The sequence below is a fragment of the Rousettus aegyptiacus genome, unplaced genomic scaffold, assembly GCF_014176215.1.
Source record: "Rousettus aegyptiacus isolate mRouAeg1 unplaced genomic scaffold, mRouAeg1.p scaffold_m13_p_4, whole genome shotgun sequence".
Taxonomy (NCBI): Eukaryota; Metazoa; Chordata; class Mammalia; order Chiroptera; family Pteropodidae; genus Rousettus; species Rousettus aegyptiacus.
In genome coordinates, this window is record NW_023416307.1 from 159,396,137 (window position 1) to 159,423,188 (window position 27,052).

The 27,052-nt window shown below is 52.0% G+C and overlaps 1 protein-coding gene and 1 pseudogene across 1 annotated transcript in view; both read right to left on the reverse strand.

The window, feature by feature from the left end:
* CNTN6 (contactin 6) overlaps positions 1-27,052 on the reverse strand; it is a 177,028-nt gene that overhangs the window by 90,007 nt on the left and 59,969 nt on the right. Inside the window, exons 3-4 of the mRNA XM_036219494.1 lie at positions 20,026-20,152; positions 14,322-14,497 (exon numbers count right to left, since the gene is read on the reverse strand). Coding sequence (XP_036075387.1) covers positions 14,322-14,497; positions 20,026-20,152 — 303 coding nt within the window. The remainder of the gene's footprint in view (positions 1-14,321; positions 14,498-20,025; positions 20,153-27,052) is intronic.
* On the reverse strand, positions 15,415-15,533 carry LOC118602051 (annotated as a pseudogene).

The window sequence follows — 27,052 nt, forward strand, 5'->3', positions numbered from 1 at the left end:
GCATTTTTTCCCCTAACAGTAAATTCTTGGTTAATTTTTCTCTGAATAAAAATTTAAACAATTAAATTTAAATATTAATAACAACCCAATATCTTGTGAGTAATAAGCTGGAATATATATGGTACATTACTTATTAATTAAAAAAAAATTTATCCACACACAGAAACGTCTCACCACCAGAGGTTCTCATGGGATTCCCATTCCTTCTGATTAAACGAGAAGCCTATGGTGCTGTGGTTAGAAGCTTGGGCCCCGAGTGGTCCTGACCTCAAACGCCTTCCACCATGTACCAGTAAATCACTTAATCTTCATCAGCTCCTGTTTATTTATCTGTAAAACATGCTTACGATAGCATCTACCTTTTAGTTCGGCTAAATGACAGGGGATTTTAAGTAGATGCCCAATAAGTGTTAGGTATTGACTTTGGCAGAATGAATCCAAAAGATATTCTACACCTACTCGGGGGCCCAGCAGACCACCATGACTCATGAGCTAAGTCTGACTTACCACTTATTCGTTGTTGAAAATAAAGTTTTATTGGAACACAGCCATGCCCACTGGCTCACTGTTTTCACTGTCTCCCTGTAGCCGCAGAGACCCTGGCCAGCCAATCAGAGGTATGTACCATGTGGCTCTTTACAGAGAGATCCTGCTGACCCTGCTCTGCCCCACCCCCCTCGCCTATTAGACTCGTATCTCCTGATCCGTAGGAGACACAGCCAGGGGGGCCTGGGACCCGCCTCAGAAGCCCCTCCTGCAAAGGCAGCTGCACCCTGGAGAGACTGGCGGGCAAGCTGGCATCGAGGGGCTGGGGCGCGGCTCCCCAGGGGTCCAGCAGAAGCGGGGGGAGGGAGTAGGAACGGAGAAGGGTGAGAAAGTTGACTCTTAACAGCTACCACCCCACATAAGAATGAAACTTCTGTTATTTGAAAAAGTAAGCTGCCTCCACCCACACTTTTTATTAGAGTATTTATGAGCCCTCCTCCGGTCCCCCGCACATAAACCATGCACCGCCCGACACATGCGGGCTTCGCGACTCGTATGAAGCAAGATTTACCCGCGTCAAGACAGTGAGAGGGAAATAAATTGGGTGATTTCATTACTTTCTGTTCAATGAGATCCTTATTTTATTGCTGAGCGCTGACACCTTTTCCAGAAACTCGCTGTCTTTTCTCTCGCCCACGGAGAAGTAGTGACAGCAGCAAAACGTCACCTGGACACCTGGATATTGCATTCGGTAATTTATTGGCACCTCGGTCACACTGCTACAGTGAAAGCCTGGGGGAGAAAAGGAAATTCACCCACACCCGAACAAAGGAGTTGGAATAATAGTCTCTCTCTTTTTTTTTTTAACTCCTTTCAAAATATTAAACTTTATCAATCAGAATCTAACAGCTCTGGGGCCAGAACGCGCCTTGCTGTTGACAATATCTCAATCACGCACATCGCCTTTCCAATCCAACCTGCAGGGGCTGATTTGCGACAGGGATGACACACGGCCACGTCCATGGGGACAACCGAGACTGACAGGATGGGCTCAAAGACAACGCTCCCCGCGGTCCCCCCGGTTCAGACGCTCCGGTCTCGGCAGCATCTGACCTCGTCACAGGAGGGAGAGAGCTCCAGAAACGACTGTGGTCTAGGCAGCGCGCCATTTTAGAAGTCTGTCTTTACTTAATACACGGGCTTTCTCCAGAGAACCGTCACCTCATGGCGCGGCTTTGGCTTTGCAGAACAGCTCACCGTGCCGCCGGCCAGGGTGCAGCTGCCTGGGCGGGGGCGTCATTTCTGGCAGTCGGGGACTTCACTCTTAACCGCCACACGGCACGATCCCCACCGCAAAGATCTACCAGGAATTTAAGTGGAAATCACGGGATGGAGGTGGGAAAGAGAAACAGGAATTTACCTCAGTACAAAAGTAAATTCTGAGTGAATAAAAGATCTACTGAAATAAGTGAAATCACAAGACGACCAGCAATCCCAGGCTTAAGGAAACATTCACATGGGTGTTGCGAAACAAAAATTGTAAAGAAAATGAGAGATAAATTGAATTACAAAAAGTAATTTTTCATGCTGAACTTTCTATATTCTAAAACTAACATGAGCAAAGTGAAAATAAAAATGGAAATGTTTTATTTCATTGATAATGGAAAAATATTAATATACTTAGAATTAAAAAAAATGCTGGAAATTAATAAGAAAACAGCTGAGCCCTTCAGTACAAAACTAGGCAACAACCAGGTGTAGAAATTTTGCAAAAGAATGACAGACTTCCAGGATGCATATCAAAAAGTTCAATTCTATTAATAACCGACAAAATCCAAATTAAAACCACAAAAACTTGCCACTCATCAGAGGCCAACTGAAAACTTAAGTGACACGGAGTGGTGGCCGGGCCACTGCAGGCGGGACACACAGAATGGGGTCCCAGGGCTGCTGGTCGAGGCGCTCCTGCCTCGGAGGGTGAAACCTCCCCTCCCCCCACCGTGTAGCTTCTGACTCTCTGCCCTGAGGACGTACGTGGTCAAACGAGTCAAGGAGCGATGCTGGAGAGTCACAGCACCACCCGATAAAGTCTAACGAAGTCCTTTATCAGCCAATCATTTAAAATAATCCCAGAAAGTCACATAATCAGATGCTGTGTTGCCATCTAAAATCATGAATGTCTCTAGCTCTATTCCTTGATGCCTGCTAATTGGAATTACTTGGATTTATTTCTGGGGACTCCATTTTCCTTTTGCCAATGTCACGCCTGGTGACTTCGGCCACTCCCATGGCTTCGAGTGGCGCTTAGGCACGGGTCATTCCCAAGGTCGTGTGGTCAGCCCAGATCCTCCTCCTGTGACACGGGGCCTCACGCTGATGGTGACATCTCAAACACAGCTCGAAGTCCTCGGCGTGGGTCTCAGACTCCTCCTCATCACAGCAAACGGTCAGCCTCGCCCGGCCGCGTGACGGTCTCAGGCGTCGTCCTCGCCCGGCCGCGTGACGGTCTCAGGCGTCGTCCTCGCCTGGCCGCTTGACGGTCTCAGGCGCGTGACTGACTCGGGCGTCGCCCTCGCCCTCGGAGCCCGCGCCCCGCCCCACAGCCGGTGCTGCTCCACCACGTCCAGGATTTCTCAGCCACGCGTCCACCCTTCGCCTCCTCCGTGGCCAGCGCGTCTTCATCACCAGCCTCCGAACGGCCGCTCCGCCTCCCAAACCGGTGCCCGCTCCCACGCCTGCCCTCTTCAGTGCGTTGTCATACGTGTTAGCCAAAGCAACACGATTAGAATTTTGATGATGTAACCTGTTCAATCACACAGTCAATTCCATTAGATCGCACAAGCACCTGACAACGAGATGATGAAGCCTGTTTCTAAAAACTGCACGGGGTCCCGTTGTTCTCGGGACGCAAACCCAGATCTGGGAGGTGGATGACGAGGCCAGCACGACCTGGGCCCTGCCTGCCCAGCCCCTGCCGACCTCACCCACTCTCTCACCGTTCCCCGTGTTCCTAAATAAACAATGTCATTTTCTCGTGGTTTCGAATGGCTCCTTCCAGCACAGCCCACAACCCGGGCCGTGGACACGGGGGAGGGGGCTGTGGAGAAGGGACGCGGGGACACAGGGGACTCTGTCTCTATGCTCAGACTGAGCAGCAGGAGGCTCTGGGGGGCGGGGTCAGCAGGTCAGGGGTCACGGGAGAAGCGGCATGCTCAGGTGAGAGACGGACTTCAGGTGACGCGACAGACAGGAGCAAGGTCAGAGCAGAGGCTGTGAGTGTCAGGGTGCAGCTGGTGACGGACCTGTGGTTTTGGGGGTTCTGGAAGAGCCCCGGCAGTGGCAGGGCTAGGAAATGCCCTCAGAACGGGAACGTGCAGCGTGGTGTGCACACGAGGCCTGGGCCGGGGGGGTGACCTCGGAGCTCTGGGCATATTACACGCGATGCCCGAGTGCGCCCCGCGCAGGCCTGATGAGTCGGAGGCGGTGTTCGGGGCACAGACGGGGTGCACACGCGTGCTCGGGTGTGGGCCTGGGGACGGACTTGCCACACCCCTCTTCATTCCTGTGAGGATGATGGTGCTGGGGGGCGGGGCGCATCTACCCAGAGCATCATGGAGCCTGACCCCGGCTCCCGCTAACTGTGGAAAGAGGCGGAGGAGCCGGGCCCAGGCAGGAGTGAGGCGCGTCCCTGGGACCCCGGACCTCGGGGACACTGCGGCCAGCCATGGCTCTGCTCGGAGCGCGTCCAATGGCCGGGCAGACCAGCTAAGGCCTGGCCGCTCCACTCGGTCACCGTGGGACGTTAAGTGAGCCCAGGGCCTGCTCGCTGGATGCACTTGTATTAAAACTCACATTTGTATGACTAGCAACCGCAGGGCCCTCGGTCAGCTAGCCTCGCCCACGGGGAAGCCATGAATCCGGGGCTGGGCCACCCGATCACACACCTTCTCAAATGCGATCGCTAGGGTTACTTTCTAAATGAACACGGAGAACAAGGACAAATGCGGAACCTTCTAGAAAGCGAGGGGCAACGGCAGGCACAAACACTTCCTGCAAAAGTTGTTTACATCTGATTTCTTTTGCTTAAAAACGATGAAATAATTAAAATAAATCCTCTGTGCTCAGGGACGAAAGCCAAGTAAGAAGAACTCCAGCAGCGCTTAGGGACGGGATTTTTGGCAGAATTAAACGAGGGTTATAGAATCTCCATTCATAAAACGAGAATTGATTTATGCAAAACAACACATTAATATGCATGTGAAAGTTGATCTCTCAACTGCACGATTCTCACAAAGGTAGGAAAACGTGCCCCGGACCCGGTAAACCGCGTCTGCAGGTGGGCCCCGTCTGCACCTGCGGGCCCAGCCGTCGCGAGACGCCCACGCCTGGCAGCCGGTGTTTCCCGCCTGGCGCTACCGCCCGGTCTCTCGCCCTGGGCAATGCCGAAGCACGCTTCGCTCTGTTCGCCATCCCGACGGCATTTAGACTTGTTTTTTAACGCGCCTGCGGCTGTATTTGAGCAGACGCCCAAAGACAGAAAATAGACTGGATTTCGCTCATTGCTTCCACACGCGTTTGGCACATAGTAGGTGCTTCATAGATATGCATGATTTGAACATGTAAATAGACGTGTTAAACGCCCAAGTCGGAGTTTGGAAATATAGATTAGCATCTGCTTTTTCTCTGGGCGCATGGAGCCCTTCGCAGACCTGCCCCCCGACTGGCCTTGGGGTGGCCCCTCCAGAAACGCTGCTGCTGGACCGTCTGTAGCCGCCGGCCTCTGGTCAACGTTTGCTACTCCGTCCGGCAGTGAGGTCCCAACGGCGGGGCCACCGGAAGTGTGAACTCTGGCCGCTGCGGGCCCGCAGGAGCAGGGCGGCCGTGCAGCCGGCTCCCGAGGGGGCGGGGGCGAGCCGGCTCCCCAGGGCGTGTGCACATCGCGGTCTGACAGCCCAGGCCGCGTGTGCGCAGGAGCACAGGAGCAGCACACCTGTCTGGCCTCGGAGCCCAGCGTTGCGATGCCCTGATGTCCCCGTGTGCGTATGAGCTCGCATCCTTGCACCCAACTTTCCTCATCTGTGAAATGTGGGGTGGTCGCAGCGCCTCCTCCTTCACGTGGTAGTTCTGAGCGTGGGCACGGATCATGCCCTCCAGCCAGAGAGAACCGTCGGGAAGGCTAGGATACTTGTCAGACACGTGTCTGAAATATCAGAGAGAAAGCTCGCAGGACGGTAAAGCCTGAAGTGCTCACGCACCTCATCTCTGTGAATTCACACCTGTCCCCGACTCCCACGAAGACGCAGAAGCGAGTAACGTATGCATGACGACTCCACGTCGGGAACCAGAACGAGCTTCTTCCCCAAGCGCCTGTCGGGGCAGTACGGGCGGAGGCTCAGCCTCCTAACGGCACACAGAGGGCACTCCAGGGACACAGTCTAACTGGCTTTCTGAAATAGGTAGGCACTGGCTCTCTCACACTTTGTGAGACTCCCCCCAAGAACGACTCACAGTGTAGGGCCACGGCTAGCACTGGATTCGCTCGGGGGGGAAGAATTAGCAGCTCACGTCACAGGCCCTGCCCATGCTGGGGGAGATCAGAGGTGGGCGAGGTCTGCACAGAGAGCAGCGACATCAGCCGTGGTGGCCGTCAACTGGGCACGGGGATCAGGAAGCTTCCAAACAACCATCATGCGAAAGGCTTAAAAAATAGAACGCAAAAGCCGCCACGAGCTCATTGTGAGAGAACTGTCCCCCACACTTTTTTTTCAGTCATAGTTGACGTTCAAGATTACATTAGTCTCAGGTGTTGGATGAGGACGATGCGGTACGTATCTGCAATGGAATAGTTCTCAGCCACGAAAAAAGAATGAAGTCTTACCATTTGTGACGACACAGGTGGACCTGGCAGGTATTATGCCAAGTGAAATAAGTCAGACAGAGAAAGACTATCACCCACTCTTGGTGATGATACACAGGACGGCCTCTCAGTCTCTAGAGTTAGAGCAATGATGCTTGCAGAAACAATTTGGAAGTTTTCATCCCATAAAAGGCATGAACCCTTCTGCCGTGGCCCCTAGACAGCTCGGTGTTAGAAATTGGTTCGGGCCCTGGGATATTAACTTGTATTCTCTTTTTATTGTCTTTGGTTTTTGTTTTTTTTTTCTCCTCGAGTTAGCTTCCAACTTGAGCCTCAGGGTTTTCCCTACTCTGTCATCTATTTTAATAACTACGGGACACCCAGGCTTACTGTGGGACTGCAGGAATTCACAGGGGAGCGGCCACACAGGACCGACAAACACGCCAGCAGAAGAGAGAGGCCGCGGAGCGGTCCCCGGCGGCAGGTACGCACACCGATTTCCCACAGCGGTGGCACCAACGGACCCTGAAGAAAGGACTGCGTTTTTAATACATTTGCTGGCCAACTGGGTCCCTGCAGAAAACAATGTCTATATTGAACCTGCCTAACAAACTCCAGGTGCGTCGCAACGTTAGCCATGAGGGACGACATGATAAACGACAGAAGACCACACGGGAGGACCCGTCACGGAGCCGGGGCCGGAGGGCGCTTCTTAACGCTCTACGAAAGCATCGTCACACGTGGGACAAGACTGATAAATCGGACCACACTCAATTTAAAAATTTCTACCTATGGAAAGACATGATTATGAGTAAAAACGTAAGCCGCCCGTTTGGAGAAGCTGCCTCCTTACATAAGAGAACGGCAGGCTCACGCCTAGTCGGTCAGCCACAAAAGGAAAGGCGATGCAATGGAAAACTGGAAAAATGACTTAAATGTGCTTTCGAAGAGGGTTGGGGTTTGCGAGTAGCCGAGACACACAGAAAAAAGTTCTCACTTGATTACTTACCAGGAAACAAATGAAACCAAAATGAGACACCTTGTGCATCTCCCCCCAAATGCTAACATTTAAAAATGCAGACAACAGTGAGTATCGGCAAGAAAATGTTGCTCGTAAGTGGATAAAATTTTTTAAATCACTCTGAACAACAGTTGGTTTTATCTTTTGAAGTTGTGAATATACATAGCCACATAACCTTTAATTCTACGCTATGGTACATACGACAGAGAAATGTATGCAAATGTTCCAAAACATACGTCCCAGAACAGGAATGAGGAACTACCCATCCTCGCCCCTGGAAGCATGTGACCAGCAGGCATCACTCACGACCGGCAGGGCAGTCACACGGGAAACTATGCCAAACGATGGGAATGAGCAAGCCACGGTCCCCTACGACAGCATGGCCGGGTCCCACGGGCACTGCTGGCTGCAAAGCCAGACTTGGGGGACTGTATGGTGTACTGTTTTAGCTATGTGAAATTCAAAACGGCAGTATTGAGTCATACATGTACACATCATGACGGGGCCGGAGGGCGGGTAGGAAGAGGCAGGCCACCCGAGGGGGTGGGGGCAGCCGTCTGCTCCTGGGCCTGGCTGGGTGACGCTTGGCCGATGGCCTGTGGACGTGTGTTGTCACCCTCTCCACGGTTACACACCTCGAAAGGACCAGGCACGCATCAGCACCTTAAACCGTGGGGTACGAAGCAGAGGATCCCACGAAAACCTCTCTATTATTAGCATTTCCTTTTAAAAACACATGATTCTCATTTGCTGTTTAGGGAACACTGGCTACCTATTAATAATAAAACTCAAAAAAGATTTCATCTGATTCTTTAGCTCAAACAAGCGTTTTGCTAAAATTCTGAACCGATTTTATAAATCTCAACGGCAAACTCTCTGAAGGCTATGTTCATAACTTCCTCAAAACCATTTGTCAAATAATGCAAGTGTCAAAAAAAAAAAAAAAGCGTATCAGCTTTGGGCTCTTCTCTCAATTTTACAAATCAGAAACTCTTGGTTTTGACAGGACGAATATCTTACTTTCTAACACCGTCCCTTTCCACCTCGACTCGGTTTGTGCACCGCGAATGTGCAATTTAATTCAAATAGACCAAAATAGCCCGGGTCTTGCTGAATGTAAGTGGAGGTGGGAGGTGGGAGAAGGCACGAATTCTGCAGAAGTATCATTTCTGATAAGACACATAAAGAGATGTCCAGCTGTGATGATGAAGGAAAAAATGAGGATAAAGCCCTGGGTGATGTACTACCCTGTTGATTTTGAAAATAAATGTAATAGCGGCTTGCCGTAATCCAACCACGCCACTGTTCAGAGTCCATTTGTTTAAGGTGTGAATCATTTTTAAAAGCAAAGACAAAGCTTTCTCCTCGATATGATACCAGTTGGCGGTTATATTATTGTTCCATTATGCCAAATTCAGAATATCAAATTCATCGCAACATTGTTTAGTGCCATTTCTAAAATGATAATGAAAAACCAATACTTATTTATCAATTTTTCTTTTACTCAAGAAATTAAAGAAAAAATATTTCTTTGCCCACATTGCTTAGGTACTTTTCTCTGACGTACAAAAAAAAAAGGTTAAAAGCCATCTAGCATTTTTATTTATAATTAGATGTGCATTACCCACTTAACACACTCTTCGCAATCATCAGAGACTACAATTTCCAAATGAGTTTTTAAGTGCTATTTTTAAAACTTCATCTCCTGGGTCTTATTTTCTTTTTCAGATAAAAATGCACTTTATCATCATATCATCAGGATCCTATTTAATTACTTTTGCGTTTCTTATATATTGAGGAAAAAAAGTTGACTTTCTGAACTAGTCAGTGTCTGTGAGGCTTTTCAAATTTATTTCTAGATGTGAGAGTTTATTTTTTTCTTTTTGTTTTATTTTTTGTTTTTGAAGACTCTGGGCAAGAGACTGAAATAAAAACACACGCCACCTTTGAAAACACGAAGACGTAGTGGCCCTTGTCCTGTGAGTGGACGACCTTGACGTTCTGACGTTTACCGAAAGACATTTCCGCTGTGCTGTGACTGGGGTTTTTGATCTATGTGGATTCTAGTCAACTTCCTCGGTCTACAAATAAATGTATTTCATATTTAAAATTATTTGAAGTGGCCACATGAGAACTCCTGGGTCTGCGGTGGGCTGGGTGGCTGTGGACGGAAACCATTCCCCTGCCCGAATGTCTCCATTTATAAAACACGGTTTCTAAACAGCTCATGAGTCCCGCACACAAAAGAATGGTGTAAATGGTTGCAGGTGTAAAACCTTTGGTATCCCTCTGGAAAAAAATTACGACATGTAAATGCTACACGTCTACAGCCCTCTAGGATGAACTGTGATCGCGTTTTAACTTTGAACCATCTACAGTCAACCTTGAGACGCGGAGCGAGAGTTCTTTGCCCTCCTCTTGCAAGGGTGAGAAGGGAGGTTTGCAGCACCCCGAAACACGTGTGCTGGGGTTTTAGTAATGTGAGTGACTTAATTAATATGTCAGACAGATAACTTTAAGGGAAACGTAGGCGGCATTCTCAAACTATGATTTGACAACGATTTCAAAATCCTTCACATCGTTCGAAATGCTCCCGCCGTCCTCAGGGTGAACCCCGACGCCCCCGACGCGGCCTGCTGACAGCCGCGCGCCCGGGCCGCCGCCGTCAGCACCGCGTGCCCGTCCCCAGCGCGCCCCACGGCTCTGCCCCCCGTCAGTCTCAGCCTCACACGCCTGTGTAGGGTGGGTCCCAGGGCACCCCGTTGTCACAGTGAGGGGGCCTGTCCTTCGGACACCGCCGGTCGCCTCTGGGGCCTCTGCCTAGAGCTCCAGGCCGTGATGACCCCTGGCGAGTTCCCCCCGCATCTCGCCACGCTGCTCGGCTGCTCTATCGTTGATAGGTTTAGCTGGGACATAAAGGCCTCCGATACTGGGCGGACCTGGCTCCCTCTGACTCCCCAGCCTCGCCCTAGAAAACCAGTGCTTCCGTGGGCCTGGCCTCCGGTGGCCCTGTCCCCACGCCCGGTCCTCGGCCTGCGTCCTCGCGTCCTCCCAGCACCGAGGCTCATTCCCACGCCCACACGTCCCCGGCCCCTCCCCGACCTGAGCGTCCTCCTCTGCCCGCTGTCTGTGTCCGGCACACAGACCCGTGTCCCGGGGCTCGACGTGGGCCCGCACTGTGGGAAGGCTCCCCGCGCCCGGCCACCTCCGACCCAGCACCCGTCGGCCACCACCCCCCGCCCCGGCTCCCCGGTGTCCGCCTCGCGTGCTTCGCCCGAGGCCGTTTCCGAGGGGCGCAGTGGGCAGGGGGAGGGCGGGCACTGCACTCCGCCTCCGCCACGAGCTATTCGTGTGGCAGGGCTGTCGCGAGGGCCACTGGAGTTCACGTACACAAAGAGCTCAGAACGATTCCTGTCACATGAAACGTGCCGTGGCTAGCCACCTCCCTCCCCCTCCCTCCCCCTTCTTCCTCCCTCCCTCCCTCTTCCTCCCTCCTTCCTTTCTACCGCAGTTGAGATGTCTCCTGTCCGCTCTGCGGAGTGGCAACTTCCCATCTCTCACTTAATCTTCAGGCCCCAGCATTAAGGGGCTTGATACATATAAGTAGGTGTTTTCCGGTTGCTTCGAGGATGGATAAATGAACGGTCAGTGAGGAGGCCCAAGCCGGCTGTCTTCACCTCTGCAGGAATGGGGCGCACGTATTTGAAATGGTACCTGTGATTAATATTAAATAGCGCAGGACCCAAACCCCCTCTTTGTGAGTGACTTTCACCCCGAATGTTGATCTCTTCATTAGTAGAGCTGTATATCATAAGCATCTCAGAAAAATACAGCTCAGTAGAATCTTAGGTTTCCTTCGAAGCACCTATTTTTTTCCCTCAGGGATGACATTTTAAACAGGATGGCAGGTGCAATGTTCTCTCGAACGAGTGCTGAGTAATCCATTAACATACATATGAGGGGGGCGAGCCTGCATCCGACCTTTCCCGCCAACGTCCTTGAGAAAAACGAGTCACAGCAGCTACGAGTAGAGCTTATAAGAAGTCGAACCGGTTCCATCATTCAAGCGGCCAGGGGACAGGCGGCAGGCGCTCTTGGTGACCAGACACCTGCTGAATTTGCATTAGGGCTGCACTTGGGCGGGGCGAGAATGGATCAAAAATCTACCTGGGCGAAAAGCTCCCTGAGCCTGGAAGGACGGGCCCCCGAGGGCGAGCGCCGAGAGGCTATGTCCTGAGAGCGCGTCCGTCTCAGGGTCCCTGCTGGGGTCGAGACGGCCGTCCCTGTCAGGGCGCCTGGAAGTTGTGAAGACAAGAGCAGGAAGTGGCCCGGAGAGGTTTTACAGGTAAACTGTGGATTCTTCTAGAAGCGAGCTGTGAAGGTTCAGAAGGTGCCAATGTGCGGCCGACTTCGGGGAGGGAATGAAGAGTCAGAGGAATCCAGGCCGCCATTCCCCGGGGCCTCCACCTCCACCGCCTCAGGGGACGTGGGTCACCGCCCTGCGTGAGCAGGACACCCAATGTCACACCCCCGATCGTTCCTCAGAGATGAGGTCCGTCTGTATCGGAGATCTTAACTTTCAGCCAGCATCGTCACCCCACCTACCGAGAGCGCTTGCTACCCACAGAGCCACCCTCGGGGACTCGCGAGGTGGGGCGTCACAGAGCAGGTGCCAGACACGGGGCTGCCGGGTGGGGACTTCCCGTTTGGACGGACACGTGGGTTTGGACCCTGCTTCTTCTGCCCAAAGAACCAGGAGACTCGATGAGGGAAACTTACTCTTCTTTTTCTAGGAATGATGAGGGAGAGAAAACCACCGCACCGAAATGACGCTTGTTCCGTGGATCCTCGCACTCGTCCGCATGAAGACGCGAACCACCCGGAGGCCAAGCCGGAGCCGGCGCGTCGCCTTCGCGAAAGGCGGCTTCGTGGCTCCGGATGAACCGCAGACAGAGGCACTCGGGAGACTCGGGACACGCAGAGACGATTAAAATGTGCTGGCTTCGTTGAGGGAGGACTCACGTCAGCGGGGAGGACCGCGCTCACACAAACCTCTGCCCGGGGCCCGTGGGAGCACCCGGGCCCCGGCGCGGGCGCCGGACGAAGGGACAGGACCCTCTGCTTCTCGTTTCTGGTTTTCGAGTTTCGGGTCTAGACCCTCGGACCCTTTGCGTTTTCAGCAGAGAGGTGAGTTCGCGGACGTCGCCATTCTATTTCTGCAGCAACGGGGATCACACACGCCTTCGACCCCGAGAAGGGCACGTTTACGGAGAGACAGGGGAGCGAGCGAGGACGGACGGGTCCGTCTCCCATTCGTCCAAACGAAAGCAAACCATTTCGTCTCGATTTAAACCATTTCTTCTCAATTTAAACCTTTCCTCTTATTTTTTTTTCCTTTTCTCATTTTTAGCAAAGGTAAAATATCTATTTAACTTAGAAAAGCTGCTACATGAGTTTTCAAAGCAGAAAAGGGGTGAGAAGTAACAACGTGGTGGATTCGAGAGCTTGCTGTGTGAAGCCTGCGCTAATTTCGGGCCTCGGTGTTCGGCCGTTTGCAAGAATGGACAGAAGCCACAGCCCCCGAGCAACTCGGGGTATAGGGAATCAACGGGCCATGTGGGCTCCCCTTTACCGGAAAGTCAAATTATCCTTGCGGACTCTGATCCAAACCATGTATATCTTCTAAGGTCAACTCCTGTCCAAGAGGGGAGACCAATATTTTGGGAGAATCCAAGGTCTGTGGAGTAATCATTTATTTCGGGAAAGTAAATTTCTCACCAGTTTTGCTCCCTATTACCTTTCCGTCACCGGGGTGCAGAAATCAGGCTTTATCGCGATCGTCGCCCCGAGTCGCCACACAGCGGGTGGGCTCTGTCCTCATCCCATTCAGCTCCACGAACTTTGGCGTTATCCTCCTAAGTCCCCAGGTGGAATAATCCCATTTGGATATGCTTGGCAGTGCGTGCGTGTGTGTGAGTGCGTGTGCGTGTGTGTGATCGTACGCGTACACACATACACATGCAGACATGTGTGCGTGTTTCAGAATGTACACACACACACACACGTATCTGTTCAGAAACAAAGCCATCGCCAAGTGGTCCCCATAGTTGGCACTGTGTATGGAGCGAGGGGTCTTTGGGACGTAAGACTCGCAATGGGAAACGGACCCGATGATTAATTTATACATTTCCCGAGGACTCAAGTGATTTGACAAGGTGGGCTTCAGACCTATATTTTATTAATCGAGTTTCACAGCGACCTTTTTGAAAGTGACAGACAGCAGCAGCAGTAGCTGCCATTCGTCTGCCACGAATGTGCCCTCGGGGACGGGGGCGAGGGGCAGGGGACGGGCGCACGGCTCCCCCGCTTCGCACGCGGCTTTCCTCGCACCCGCCGCGAAGCACCTCAGCCCTTGCGCACGCCACACACACAGGACACGAGGCGCCCTGCGCCTACTGTTCATCTCCCAATGTTCCCAAATGTCACCGAGGTAATTACTCGGATGGCATTTATGTGACGCAGCCAGACATTGTCACCGTTCGCATAAAGCCTGCCTCTGGCCACCTCTTCCCTCTGCCCACACCGCCCTGTGCCTGGCTGATCACTTTCCTGGGAGGACGCCCTGCTCCCCCAAGGACACCAGGGCCCTCGGTCCCCACTGTGCGCTGCCCGCTAGTAGCCAACGCGAAAGAAAAAGGGGGAAAACAGTAACACAGCATGTATCTTTATCTTAATATTCAGATGCGAAATGTTTAGAGACGTTTCCAAATATAATTCTCGGGAATGATAACCCCGTTACGTTCTTCCACCCCCGGGAGTCCAGACTGGCCCCCACGACTCCTGCTTGCTCTCAAATCGCGGATGATGAGCAAGGCTGGGTGTTTTTCTAACATGAATACAGTAATAACTGCATGTTCTCGGCACCACAGGAATCACAGATGTTTCCCACAGACTCACATGCAAATCGGAGCTTCGCCGTCTGACTCAGAATCGTCCCCAGTGGGTTGGTGGCCAGGCACTGGTATGTGCCAGCATCTCGCTCTGCGCGGGGGCCGCTGATGACCAAATCGCCTCCATCCAGCCTGTAGTGACGACTCGCGGTGAAGTCAATGTCTGTGTCATTCTGCTTCCACCTTCGAGGGGGAAAAAAGCAAATTACACTGATAATACATAGAGTTGGTCACTGTTTATCTTAAAGAACAAGCAGTTGTGATTCCTGGGACGATTAAAAAATAAAACCAAAGACAACGGTCTTCCTGAGCTCAGTGGGGCCAGCACCGAGGGCGTTCGGGAGATGCTTGTTCTGGAGAGACGTCCACTCTAATGCGCGCAAAGAGGCAGCAGAATGCTGGGCCTGAGGTGTGCGATTTCGACAGCCAGTCAGGGCTCCTGGCCGTCCTGTGCTTTGAGTGACTTTTCAAATAACACACACGCTACCTGGACACCCGCAACCGATACTGCAAAATGGAATGTCAAAATGATGTAGAGCTAGACATCCGGGAAGAGTGTTTCACAAACGGCAGGGAGAATGCCGGCAAAGGTTTCGCAACGCCAGTTTGAGGCTGATACCAGAATGACGACAATCTGGCCACGAGAGAAAATGATGATCTCTGTTCGTCTCTCACCTGGAAAATTAATCTCGCTGAAATATTTCCACAGTACTTAGAAATGCCGAACTAAAATTATACTTTAACAAAACAAATGCAGTTTGAGAGGTTTTTATTTTAGACAGCAAAAAAGTCTCTTGGCTTAGTTGTCAGTCAACAGTCCTCTAGTACAGGAATTAAGTAGGAGAAAGGCCTTAGGTTGCATTTATTTTTAAAGAAACATAAGATGTTTTAGAGTTTTCATTTGGTCATTTGAAGCTGAATGAATACCCAGTAGTTATTGCTAGCCAGACCCTCTTCCCCTACATTGTACCCTCTAAGTTCCATCAAAATATCCAAACTTTTTGTGATTTTTTTTTTAGGCGAGGCAATCCTTGGTTGACCTCACAGATTGCAAGGACCTTGTCAGCTTACAAGCCCTTATTTATTTTTTTTATTTTTTACACCTACAGCACCTGGTCTTCCCAGGTGGTCTCTCATCCACCTACTAACCAGGCCTGACCCTGCTTAGCTTCCGAGATCAGACTGAATCAGGCACGTTCAGGGTGGCTTGGCTGTGGACAAAATATCCAGACATTTTAAAGTTTGAATACTGCATATTTAAGTAGATACCTTTTAGGGAGCAAGTTGTTTGTAGTTATATAAACCTTTTAGGAAAACAGACCCTTAAAAATATTGAATTCAGACAATTGGTCATTTAGGGAAACAAGTGAACGGCTTCTTTCTTTGGAATATGGTCAGTTTCCACACCATGTCTCATCAGAGTCTGCGCCCGCTTTGCTATGTATGATGCTTCCCTTCACACTGACATCGTGGTCAAGATATTTTGGTGGGGGCGGCTGATTGTAAGAAGGAAAGGATGCCACCTTTCTCAGGACCATCTTGAGCCATCCTGGGAGAGAATCTGGCAAACACCTCTCGTGGTAGAAAAACATACGGACTTAGGCAGCCCTGAGCCATGCTAAAGATGAGGAGTGAGTAGCCACATATCAATCCAATCAGGGATTTGGGGCCAACTCTGTCACTTTGAACTTATTTACCCAATTCTCACGCACCTCGACTTCCTTTTAACTGGAGGAAGCTGGAAGACAGCAGTCATAAGTCCTGCATTTCGCTTGCCTGCCCTGTCTGCCAATTTATTTTTCCAGAGAAATGTGTGCAGCATCTTGTCCTCGACATTAGGAGGAGGAGATGCGAAGCCGCCTCCCAGGCCCGGGTCGGTGTCCCGAGCCAGCACCTCGGCCCCGCCGGCCCCGCTCGGCCCCAGGTCGCCGCCCTCGGACCTCCGCGCTCCCTTGCCTTTCAGAGCGGAGGAGACGCCGGGCCCAGCTTGCCGGCTCGCTTTAACTCGGAAATCAATCACCGGAATTGCTGCTGCCATCGTTCCGTGCTCCTGGTTGAGCTCGGGGACTGGCTTTCGACACAGACGTGAAGCGGCCGGCTTCGCCGCGCCAGGCGGGCTGCGCCCGCGCCCCGCCACTGCTGGGATCGCTGTGGGCCCGCGGCGCCCAGGCCGCGCCTGGCGCGGCCTCCGTCCTGATTAACGTGCTTCAATGGCTGGAGAAGTAGTGTTAATGAGTTCAAGTGGTGGTTACGCACGCATCGCTGACAGCATCGCACACCCGGGAGAATTTTCCTATGATGCCGACTGCAAAATATGCTTTAAATAATTACTTTAAGCATCCGAATTAACATCGTACTAATTCCAGGAAACGTAATGGATTTGAACTAAAATCTTGACCTTCTGCTGGAAACATCCTTCACCATTAAGGAGTTAAGCCCTGTGCCAAGAATATAACGGCTGGGGGCGACAGCTGTCTGTCTTTCGATAACGCGTGTGCATGCGTGTGTGCATGTGTGTGTGTGCATGTGTGTGTGTTTCAAATGGGGCCTCGCTTTAGAATTACACGGAGCACTGGTCAAAAGTGACTATTTCTGGGCCCATCCCCATGCTTCTGAAGGAGAACTCCAAAATCTGAATTTGTAACAGCCTCATCAGGGGATCGTAATGTACCCTAAGGGACACTGTTGCTCTGTGATAAGGGTCCTTGTCCAGCTATGACATGCCCTTCAGGTCTCCTTGGCCAAGTCACCCAATTTCTGCAGAAGTCCTACCCATCAGTCATAATGAAATCTGCACAATAACGCCCACCCTGCTTTACCTCGTGGGGTCGTTAAGAAGATCAAGTGAGGAAATGAGTGAAAAAATGTAAAGGAACAGAATGACCACTATTAAGATTTCGACTCGGAGACCGATGGCTTCCCCAGAGCCAACGACGACTTTATGGCCAGAGTGGAGAGGGCTGAATTTGAAGAAAGTACCTCTTCCAGGGACCGGTTCAAGAGCAGACGAGGCAGAACTCCTCCATGGCATTCAAAGACCTTCTCCTGACAGAGTGTAGCCAACGCAGAAATCACTTGTGTGTGTTGCTTCGTATTCCAAATAAGATACACACTCTGAGCTGGAGCTCGGCGCGCGGCTGCCTGACCAGCCCAGACCGTGGCGGTACGAGCGATCCACCCGGCACCGTCGCTGGGCGACCTGGGCTCCCTCCCTGTGCAAAGCACCCTGGCTAAGCGAGCTCCGTTCCCATGTGTTACCCGCTTTTTAAAAGAATGAAGAGTAGTCCTTTCCACCTGAAAGCTTTTGTCAGATTTGCCTAACGTTTCCGTCTTCTTGCTTTTCCCAGAGCCCTGTACGTAAAGGTGACTATGCCCTTAAAAGTGACATCAGACAAGATGCTTCTAACCTGTCTGCAAAGTTCTGCTTTAGATTCTGCTCCTTCTCCCCACGACATGTTGTTTGCTAACGGGAATTTATTAAGAGATAGAGACCACGTCTTACCACCACCGACGCCCTGGCCTTGTGGGTACGGAGCCGACGGCAGGACGGAGAAGGGACCGTCCTGTGGCCACGTGGAGTGACAGCGTGGTGACTGGCACCGTCACTCCCAGCGCCGAGTCAAGAGCTGTGTCACACGGCTTCGCACCGAGTCCAAAAAACCCCCAAATAATGTTAGAACCTGAATCGTGACCATTTCCTGTGCGTCATACACGCACGATCCAGTGTGAATGTGGTCAGGAGCAAGTTTTTTTAAATAAAAGTTAAGTTAGAAAGGGTCATATTAACACTGAGATTTCACATTTTGTAGCTAATGTGCGTGATCGGAGTGAGCTACCCCTGCCCTTTGCTTTATTACCAAGGAAATTGGGTCTGAGCCTGACATTTAAGCATTAAAAAACTTAGCTCTTTTCCCACTCTCTTTCCAAAGCCTCTAGCATGTGAGTATTTTATATTATAATAGTACAGATATGCTAAGCCAGATTATGGGGAGTGGAGATAAGTTACCTCTGGTTTTACAGGCGTCTTACACACAAAAGCCGTTCAGCAATAGTGAAATCAGTCGTCTTTTCATTCAGCATATTTCTTCAGAGTTAAAACTAATTAGAAGTTACCTTAAAATCCACTGTTTTGTATTTTGGTGCCTGTTATAAACTAACATATACTTTTATGTAAGTAAATGGTTGATCGAGTGACTTATACTTAGCAAATGTTTCTTATTTCACAGGGATTCATGTGTTCTTTCCCTTCTCTCTCAAAATTTACCAACCCTTACGATCAATTGAATCAGCTCTCAAAAATAAAATTACGTCTTTAACTGTTCGGTGGTCTGAAAAAATGTGTTAATCAGATTTTTAGATATTGAACCACACGCTAAATTAAATAAGTCAGCTCATCACTTAAGGAAAACAAGCTGTAAAGTGAACGATTTTCACCTGACGGATGAGGATGGGCCCCGCGAGCTCGGGGGTTCTAAGGGCGGGCTAGGTTTGCTAAGTGTGTGAGGAGCACAGAAGACCACAAGCTTGTCAGCTCTTTCATTTTCCAAAAAATAAAAGATGCTGAAGTTAACGCGACAAAGTAAAAGGCAGAGTTGTCTTTCACATTGTGCACTTGAGTCGCGTAGCCAATTAATCCAGACAATCTTAAGGTCGAAGCAATTGTATGTATGTGAACATGGTATCTTTAATGCAACACAAAAAGCAGACAAAAATAGCTTTTTTTTGGCAAAAATAGACCTAAATTATTATTTTTTTGTGAGTGTTGATTCAACTTCCCTGCTAAAGATTGAGTCATAAAAGACACTTTTAAAGATGAAAGTTACAATAGTCATATTAATATCTGTTCTATCTTTTTCTATATTCCCACTGCCGGTGCAATTCTTCCGAATGAAGTATCATTATCTACATGAGCAGAGCACACAGGGATATTTTTACATTTGTGAACTCCACCCCACGCGGATGGACTTCTGCCTTTACCGGCGTCTTCTAAGGAAACAAACGCACAGTACTGACCCGTCCTCCCCATCACCCCAAAGGCAACGTGCGAGATGCAAACATAATTATGCTCCTTCTCACCCCAAATTAATATGATTGTTCTGCCTGAGAGAACACCTCACTGTCTTCAACATTTTTTTCTAGAACCGAATCTTTTCCGGGGACGCCCAGGCTCCTGGAGTCAGAGGAATTTGCGTGATGAAAGGGAGCGGGCTCCTCGACCAGAGGCCCCCGGGGGGCATCGTCGTGGCTGTGGGGGGGGGGGCCCAGAGCGGCCCTGCCGGGCACCGGGCACCGGGCAAGCCAGCGCCTCCGAGCCGAGCCTTGGCCCTTCCTCCCTTCCTTTCCCGCCCTCTCCCTGTCCCTCGCTCTCTCTTTTTTTAATTTTCCCTGTCTTCCTGTGTTTCTCCCTCCCTCCCTCCCTCTCTTTCCTCTTTTCTGCTTCCAACTCCGACCGCCGGGCGCCGCGTGGCACTGACCTCGGCGAGAGCTGCTCCGAGCCAGCGGCGCGCGGGTGGCCGCCGTGGGGACGTGGGGATGCGGGGGACGAGCGCGCCTGTCCCCGCCTGGGCGGTGGGCGCCCCGCTGCGCACCTGCGCGTGCACTCGCGGGCTGTCCCCTCGCGCGAGGGCGCTCCCAGAGCTTTACAATGTGTCGTCCGTGTTACCCCAAAGACGGAGGAAAACCAAGCGAGGCGCCCCGGGGCCGGGCCTTACCTGTAGCGGGGCGCAGGGCGGCCGTTCGCAGCGCAGCGCAGCCTGAGCTCGGACCGCGGAGAATCCGCGGGCGCGGTGACGTCGCTCGGCTCCTGGGCGAAGTCGGGGCGGCTGGGAGCGCCGGCGCCTGCAGGGGGAGGAGGGTGGGCCGTGAGGAACCTGGCTGCGCCCCGAGTCGGCACGCGCTCGACACGGCAGCGTCATTGCAAAACGGCCCCGGCGGGCGGGCAGCGTGGCCGGGAAGGCGCGAGGGAGCGAGGCGCAGCCGGTCGGGGGGCGCTGGCCGGGGGGGGGGGGGGGGGGCCTCGCCGCCCCCAGCACGCGGGCTTCGGGCTCCCACGGACGCTGCTCTCGCGCCGGCCCCGGCGACGTCGCCACCGCGGCAGGAGCAGCGTGTGGCCCGCGCGTCCCGGCCGCGCCCAGCGGAGCCCTGGGGGGGGCGGGGGGCGGCTGGGGCCCGGACCCCGCGGGCTGTCGCGCCCCTGCGGTCCCCGCAATGCGCAGCGCACGCCCAGGCCTTCCTGCTGCCCCGACCTTGACACGGCGAAGGTCACGGGGCACCGCTGGGTCGTTTCGCTCCGTTCGGGCTCGTCTGGGCCCTCAGCACCCCTGACGCCGAGCGGCCGGGGAGCAAACGGGTCCCCAGCCCTTCAGGACACCGCCGCCACCAGTGACGCGCGTCTCCTCAAAAAGCACACGCAGCCACGTGTGCGTGTCGCGGGAAGAGCACCCCGCCTGCCAGCGGGGCGCGGCCGCTTGGCTGTGCGCCCCCAACCCGCCCTCCCCGGGTCGGCGCCGTGCCTGGCCCCTCGCCGCGCCAGGACGCGGGGGCGCAGGGGTGCCATGCGCGGACTCGGGGGCGCGGGACTCCCCTCTGCCCTTTACCGCTGAGTCCGCTCCGGTGGTACGAGGCGCAGCCGGCCAGACCGCCCCGAAGCAAAGCTCCCCCTTTCTCTTTATAATCGGTGTTTCGTGGTTGGGGGCTTTGCGACGATGCCCAGTCACAGAACCTTTACCACGTTATTCCCGGGTCCCCGGCAGCCCGACCGACTCGGCTGGTGCGAGCCCGGGGGTGCCCCGCACCCTGCTGTGACCAGCGGGACCCCTGAAGCTGGCTCCTTTGTACATAGGACTTGTGCCCCCGTTCTCCGAACTCGCCCTCACGTCACAGTCCGAGAAAGCGCTCCGGGGTCACACGTCCTTCCCCGGCCTTGGCCGCAGGACCCGGCGATTGGCCTGAGAAACCCCGTCCCGACCCTGGGGGCGGCGCTTAGAGGCCGCGGTCTGGGCGCTCGGTGTGCGTCCTTGCCCTGAGGCTCCGTGTGTGTGCACGCATGCGTGTACATGTGTGTTCATGTGTATGCATGCATGTGTGCGCATGTGTGCGTTCATGTGCATGTGTAGTGTTGTGTGTGCGTGCATGTGCATGTGTGTGCATGTGTGTTCATGTGCATGTGCCGTGTTGCACGTGTGTTCATGCGTGTGCATGTGTGTGCACGTGTGCATGTGTGTTCGCGTGTTTGTGTTCATGCACATGCATAAGCGTGTGCCCGTGTGTGCAGGGCGTATATAAGTCCCCGTCCACACGCACACGCCCTCACACTGCATGCCTCTCTTTATCTTTCTCTCACAGCGACCCACAGTAGGTTTTCTCTACTTTTCCTCTGTCTACATCTGTAGCTCCCTGTTCAGACTGCTGCACCCCAGTTTCCATTGTCCTCTCTATATTGTGCCTTTGCTCCATCCTCCCAAATGTAACCAGGCTCCAACCACCACCGCCAGCCTCTGCCTGCATGAAGAGCCTCCTCACCCCCACTGGTCCCGACGCCTGCTCCCAGCGCACGCCTGCCCGGTCACCACTCACCAGGTCCCCCGCCCTGGCCCCCTCAGGCCCTGCGCTGTAAGGGTCTCCCTCTTGGGGGGGCTCCATCTTTCACGCTGACTGTGCACGGCCAGACTTCAAAGCAGAGAACTTTACCCCACCCCTTAGGATCTACTCCGCACGCTGGACACCCCCTTCCAATAAAAACGTAACCCTAAATCCGAGAGTAGCCGCCAGGCTCTGTGAGGAAGGCTGCACCTCCCTCCACCCCACCCCCCCCCAGCCATCAAACGGGGCTCCTCCTGCCCTGCCCAACCTCCCGCCTGGACCCCAGAGGGGAAAACAAACAGGCCTCCAATGCGACAAGTTACAAAACGTCCTTCTGTGTAAAGGAATAAACAAATTGTTTCTACACACTTCCTCCAGCGTAAGCAAAATAAAAAATGTAACAGCAACTATGCAGATATACTACCACAATAAATGTGAAAAATATTCATTCTAGAAGAAAATATAATTCAGAGTCCTAGACACTTTCTCAAAGGTGTTTCATGCTGTGGAATAAGAACTTGATTTTTTTTTCCTTAAATATATAATTTAATATTGAGATGAAAAAAAGCAATATAATCAGATTAATTAGGAGGTTGCAAACTTAAAGATACAAACTGCAACAAAAATATCATCTTTAAAAGATGAATAATCAATTAGAATCAGCAAGAAATAAAGCAGACAGCTACAGAAAGTCAAACTACCGACATACACGGAAAACTTGAGATAAGTATAATTAATGCAGTTGAGAAAGCACAGGTAATAAAGCGTTTGAAGAAGAGGCGATAGGTAAAAAGACAGATGCAGATGATCCCATGTAATGATCCCCGATGTCGCTGAGGTGGAGAACCGAGCTTATGTGGCAGAGTCCCCGTAAATGCAAGAACACGCCACACAGCCAGGATGGTGGCACAGGGCCCAGGTAGCGGCCACCGACTGGCCGCTGGAGCCAAAGGCGCAGCGGGAGCCCGGGCTGAGGCAGTGAGCCGCCTCACACGTGGGGGGGACATCGGATCCGCCTCGGATCTGACAGCAGCAGCGGCCGACGCCGGAAGACAGTGAGGACGAGTCCACAGTGTTCCGAGTAAAACGGCGACATGGCTATTGTCACCCACCAAGGCAACTTTCAGACACTATGGCACCCCCAACATTCTTTAACATGACAAAGGGAAGCAAAACCCTCAGCGGCTGAAATGCAAATGACAGTTCTCAAAGAAACTGAAAGAAATCCCTCCAACGAAGATCTGAAGACCTCGAGAACTACGAAGGAATAGGATGCAAGTGACTACAGTTAAATATAAAGCTAACACTTAAGAACCGTGTTAGTTTTAGATGAAGAACCAAATATGAATGCATAATAAACTGAGGTGATGCAAGAAGAACCATGCCAATAGAAAAATGGGGTGTATCTGAGAGAATATAGTTACAAAACTGTGCTAATCTCATTTCTTTCATAGCAAAAAGTCAATAGCATATATATAGCATATGCTTTTTATATATAAACATAATTTTTAAAAGTATAAACACTCTGGTTCCTCACTAGTATTCAGTGAGAATAAAAATATAATTTGTTATCTCAAATCATTTATTACAAATTCATAATTTTTTTTCATTTTTATTATATTTTTACTTTTGTTAAACTAAAATAAAATTTAGTCATGATGTTAAAAGTGGCGTCTATGGTATTATCCCATTTTTATGAAATTTTTTTCTCTTTGTGTGTATTTATCTGCCCATTACGCTACCTTTTCTGAATTTGTACGCATGGAAAGATGGCTGGCTGCATTTTACCAAGTTATAATAATTTTTATTTTAGAAGGGGGTTTTATTTGAATAAGGTTTTTCATTTTCTTTGTAGAACTTTTCATAGTTTGAATGTTTAAAATTAACATGCGTTATGTTAAAGAAAAGCATGTTTTTAAGGAAAGAGACCGGCAACAGATATGTTGAGATGGTAATCTAATTTTTGATGCTGAGTATGGCTTTTCTATTCTTTTTTGAAGATCTCTGTAACTTTAAAATCACACTCCTCCCCACAAAAGAAAACCTGGCTGAAATAATATATCGAGTACAGAGCGTAGCGCGATGCCCAAAATAACACAAAACTATGCTAATTTATTTACTTTCCTTTACCTTCACTCAAAGAAAAGTGCTGTTCAAACTTCATGTAATCTGAATTTGGAATGTAACTTGAGTTAATAACGTCTTCTGTCTGGGGGAGTGATTCGTGGCTTTCACGGTACCTTCTGGGCACTAATTACCAGATGAAATCCCTGGGACACCTTTTGTGACACTCATTTCCAATCCAATTTTCTAGATGAATTTTAGACACAGAATCAGGCATTTTCTTCCAAACTGGTTCGTTTCGGAAGGCACAAAAGCTCGGTGTGGTGAAAGACCATCAGTTGGTATCTTATTTATTCATGGATATTAATTGTTACCAAAATTTTAGAGATTAAAATGTCATAGCAGTCAAAACTCTAGTGTGTCAATTAATTGCTCTCTTTTGGTAAACTGTCAGGTTTTTTCATGCCGCGAGGACGTGACTCCGTAGCAGTGGACTTTTGTCGCTCATGTGCCCTGTCAGAAGCAGGAATGTGGGATTCCGTGGGCCAACGGCCGGAAACATACCACAGGAAGTCAAAACGAGAAATCGAAATGCCTTCTCACGTGCTTTCACTTGAAGAGCGCAGCAGAGGCTAGCTGAAACGTTGGTGTTTTGACCTACTATAATGATAAGAAATTGAATAATTATGTTGAAAACATAAAACATTTACTACTATAAAACGAACGCCCGTGATTATCGCGTTACTCAACTAACAATGGTTTACTCGGCAGTAAAGCACGGACTCTGCAAGAGATGAACCCTGAAAAATAACGATTTCTAAAGGAAGAGAGAAAACCGTACCATGTTATTCAGAGTACACGGGGCGGGGGGGGGTGTTGCCCCATTCCCCCCCTTTCATCTTGGATGGAATCAAAATAAATGTTAAACCCTGACCTGACGCCACCATTGGATGGGAGCTCCCAGCGTCTAAGGCTTGCGGCCGCCCTTGCAGGCCCTGTGGTGGCACCGTGGGGAGCCGGGCTCAGCACCCCGAGCGCCTCACACCCGTTGGGTTTGCCCGCCCTGCCCCCCGGCCTTGGCCGACTGCATCGCGGTGCCGTGTCCCTCCCGGGAGTGGGGCCGCCAGCGAGAGCCGCCGGCCTGCGACGGTCGCCCGCATGCGGTGGAGGTCGCCGGGGCATCGCAGCGCCGGCCTCAGGAGGGTTGGCGGGTCGTCCTCAAAGACAGAGAGCGGGACAGATGGATGGATGGACGGACGGGCAGATGGACAGGCAGGCAGACAGGCAGCAGAACTGTGGGAGAAGGGATCCCCGAGACCTGCGGCCAAGCTTGACCCTGGTCCCCGTTTCCTGTGAGACCTGCCCCGGGGGCCTCTTGGGCACTAGCCACACAGGCCGGTGGCTTCGGCTACAGGGGCCGGAAAACGGAGAAGGCTTGTCTCGAGCTTCGGGACCTTGGACAGCGACCTCGGACAGCGACCTCGTCCTGCCGATGTGACCAGCGGCCCCCAGCACCCTGTCGCCCAGGGCCCTGCTGACCCGCGACCCAGGCCACTGAGGCCCGCAGCAGCTCTGTACTGTGCTCTGGGTCTCATGCGCCGCGTCCAGAGCTGGTGCCCATGGCGGGTCTGGGGCCCCACGGCCACCACAGCGCAGCCCCGCAGCTCTGCCCAGCCTCTCCCCACCCCCCGCCCGCTGTCCGACCCCTCCACACCAGCCAGTCCCGCTGCCGCAGCCGGCTCAGGATGTCCGCCCCGCTGCAGGTCTGCGAAGTTCCTCCTTCTGCCTCTGCCCGACTCTGTCGCTCTCTGTCTGCCCCCCACCGCGGACGTCGAAGCGGGCGCCAGAGGGAGCAGGCAGCCCGCGCGTGGCAGGACGTGTCCCAGGCTCGGGAAAAGCAGGTGCACAGCCCGGGGGGCCCCCCGCGGGCCCCGCGCTACGGGCGCCTGAGGCTCGTCCACTGTGTGGCGACTCATCCCCCGTCTCGGGAGGGAAGGCCGAGCCGAGGGGACAAGCACGTGGGGTCGGATGCTCGCAGAGGTCCCCTCCAACTCCTCCCTCACTCTCGCGAGGGAGGAAGGCACAGCGGCAGCCGAGACAGGCGGCAGGTGTCTGGGACGCCCGAGAAGAGACGGTGAAGCGAAACGTGGTCCTCGCAGACTCAGGCGGTGGGACCCGCCGCCGCGTGTGGGAGAGATTTCCAAACGGACGTCAGAAGATTGCTGGGCGCCCTCTGGGGTGCGCGTTTCTGGGTCGACTCTGCCTTTCAGCCGTTTTTATCTGTTTTACTACTATGTAAGGAAAAGAAAACTGTTAAGAATGCGAATGATTCTTAACCACTGAAATGTAAATGAGTTGTATCCAGTGAAATGCAATTGGGTTTTCCTTTGTTTCTTTGTAGATAAACCAAGTTTTGGGGTTTTTTTTTTTGTTTTTTTTCCTAACGGCTTTCTTGAGATATAATTCGCATGCCACGCAATTTGCTCACGACAAACTCGTTTTGCATGGGTTTATAAAGTGATTTTACCATTCCTTATTGACTATGCATGTGTGGTTCTTTGAACTCCACTTTAAACAAATTGAGATATTTGACTGAATCCCACATTAATTCATTTGTTAAACAAAGTCTTTTGGATGGGTTCATTTATATTTGTTTGCGAGTCACGATTTTGTTATTTTAAAAACACCATCAAAACACGTCAAGCCGGAGTCGCCAGAGGGACTCGCAGGTGCAGAGCCGGGGGCTGGCTGCCGGCAGGCGTGGGCTGGGGGCCAGCGCTGTGGGGAGCAGCGCCATGGGGTGGCATGAAAGAGAAGCAGAGCTAGAAGAGCAGGATCCTCAAACATCCATGGACCTGGCGAAAGAGAGAAAATAGCTCAAAAATTCCGAGGAAGAGCTATGTAGATTGAAATATCAGGATCCTTGTCCTCGTTTCCCGTTGTTACGATAACTAATCGCCTCCGACTTAGTGTCGTAACTGCATGGAAGTAGAGGTGCTGGGCGAGCCTGTCCCCTCCCGGGGAGTCCAGGGCGGGCGTCCTGCCCTTGCCTTCTCCAGCTCCTGGCGGCCGTCCCCCCATTCCTTGGCGCGA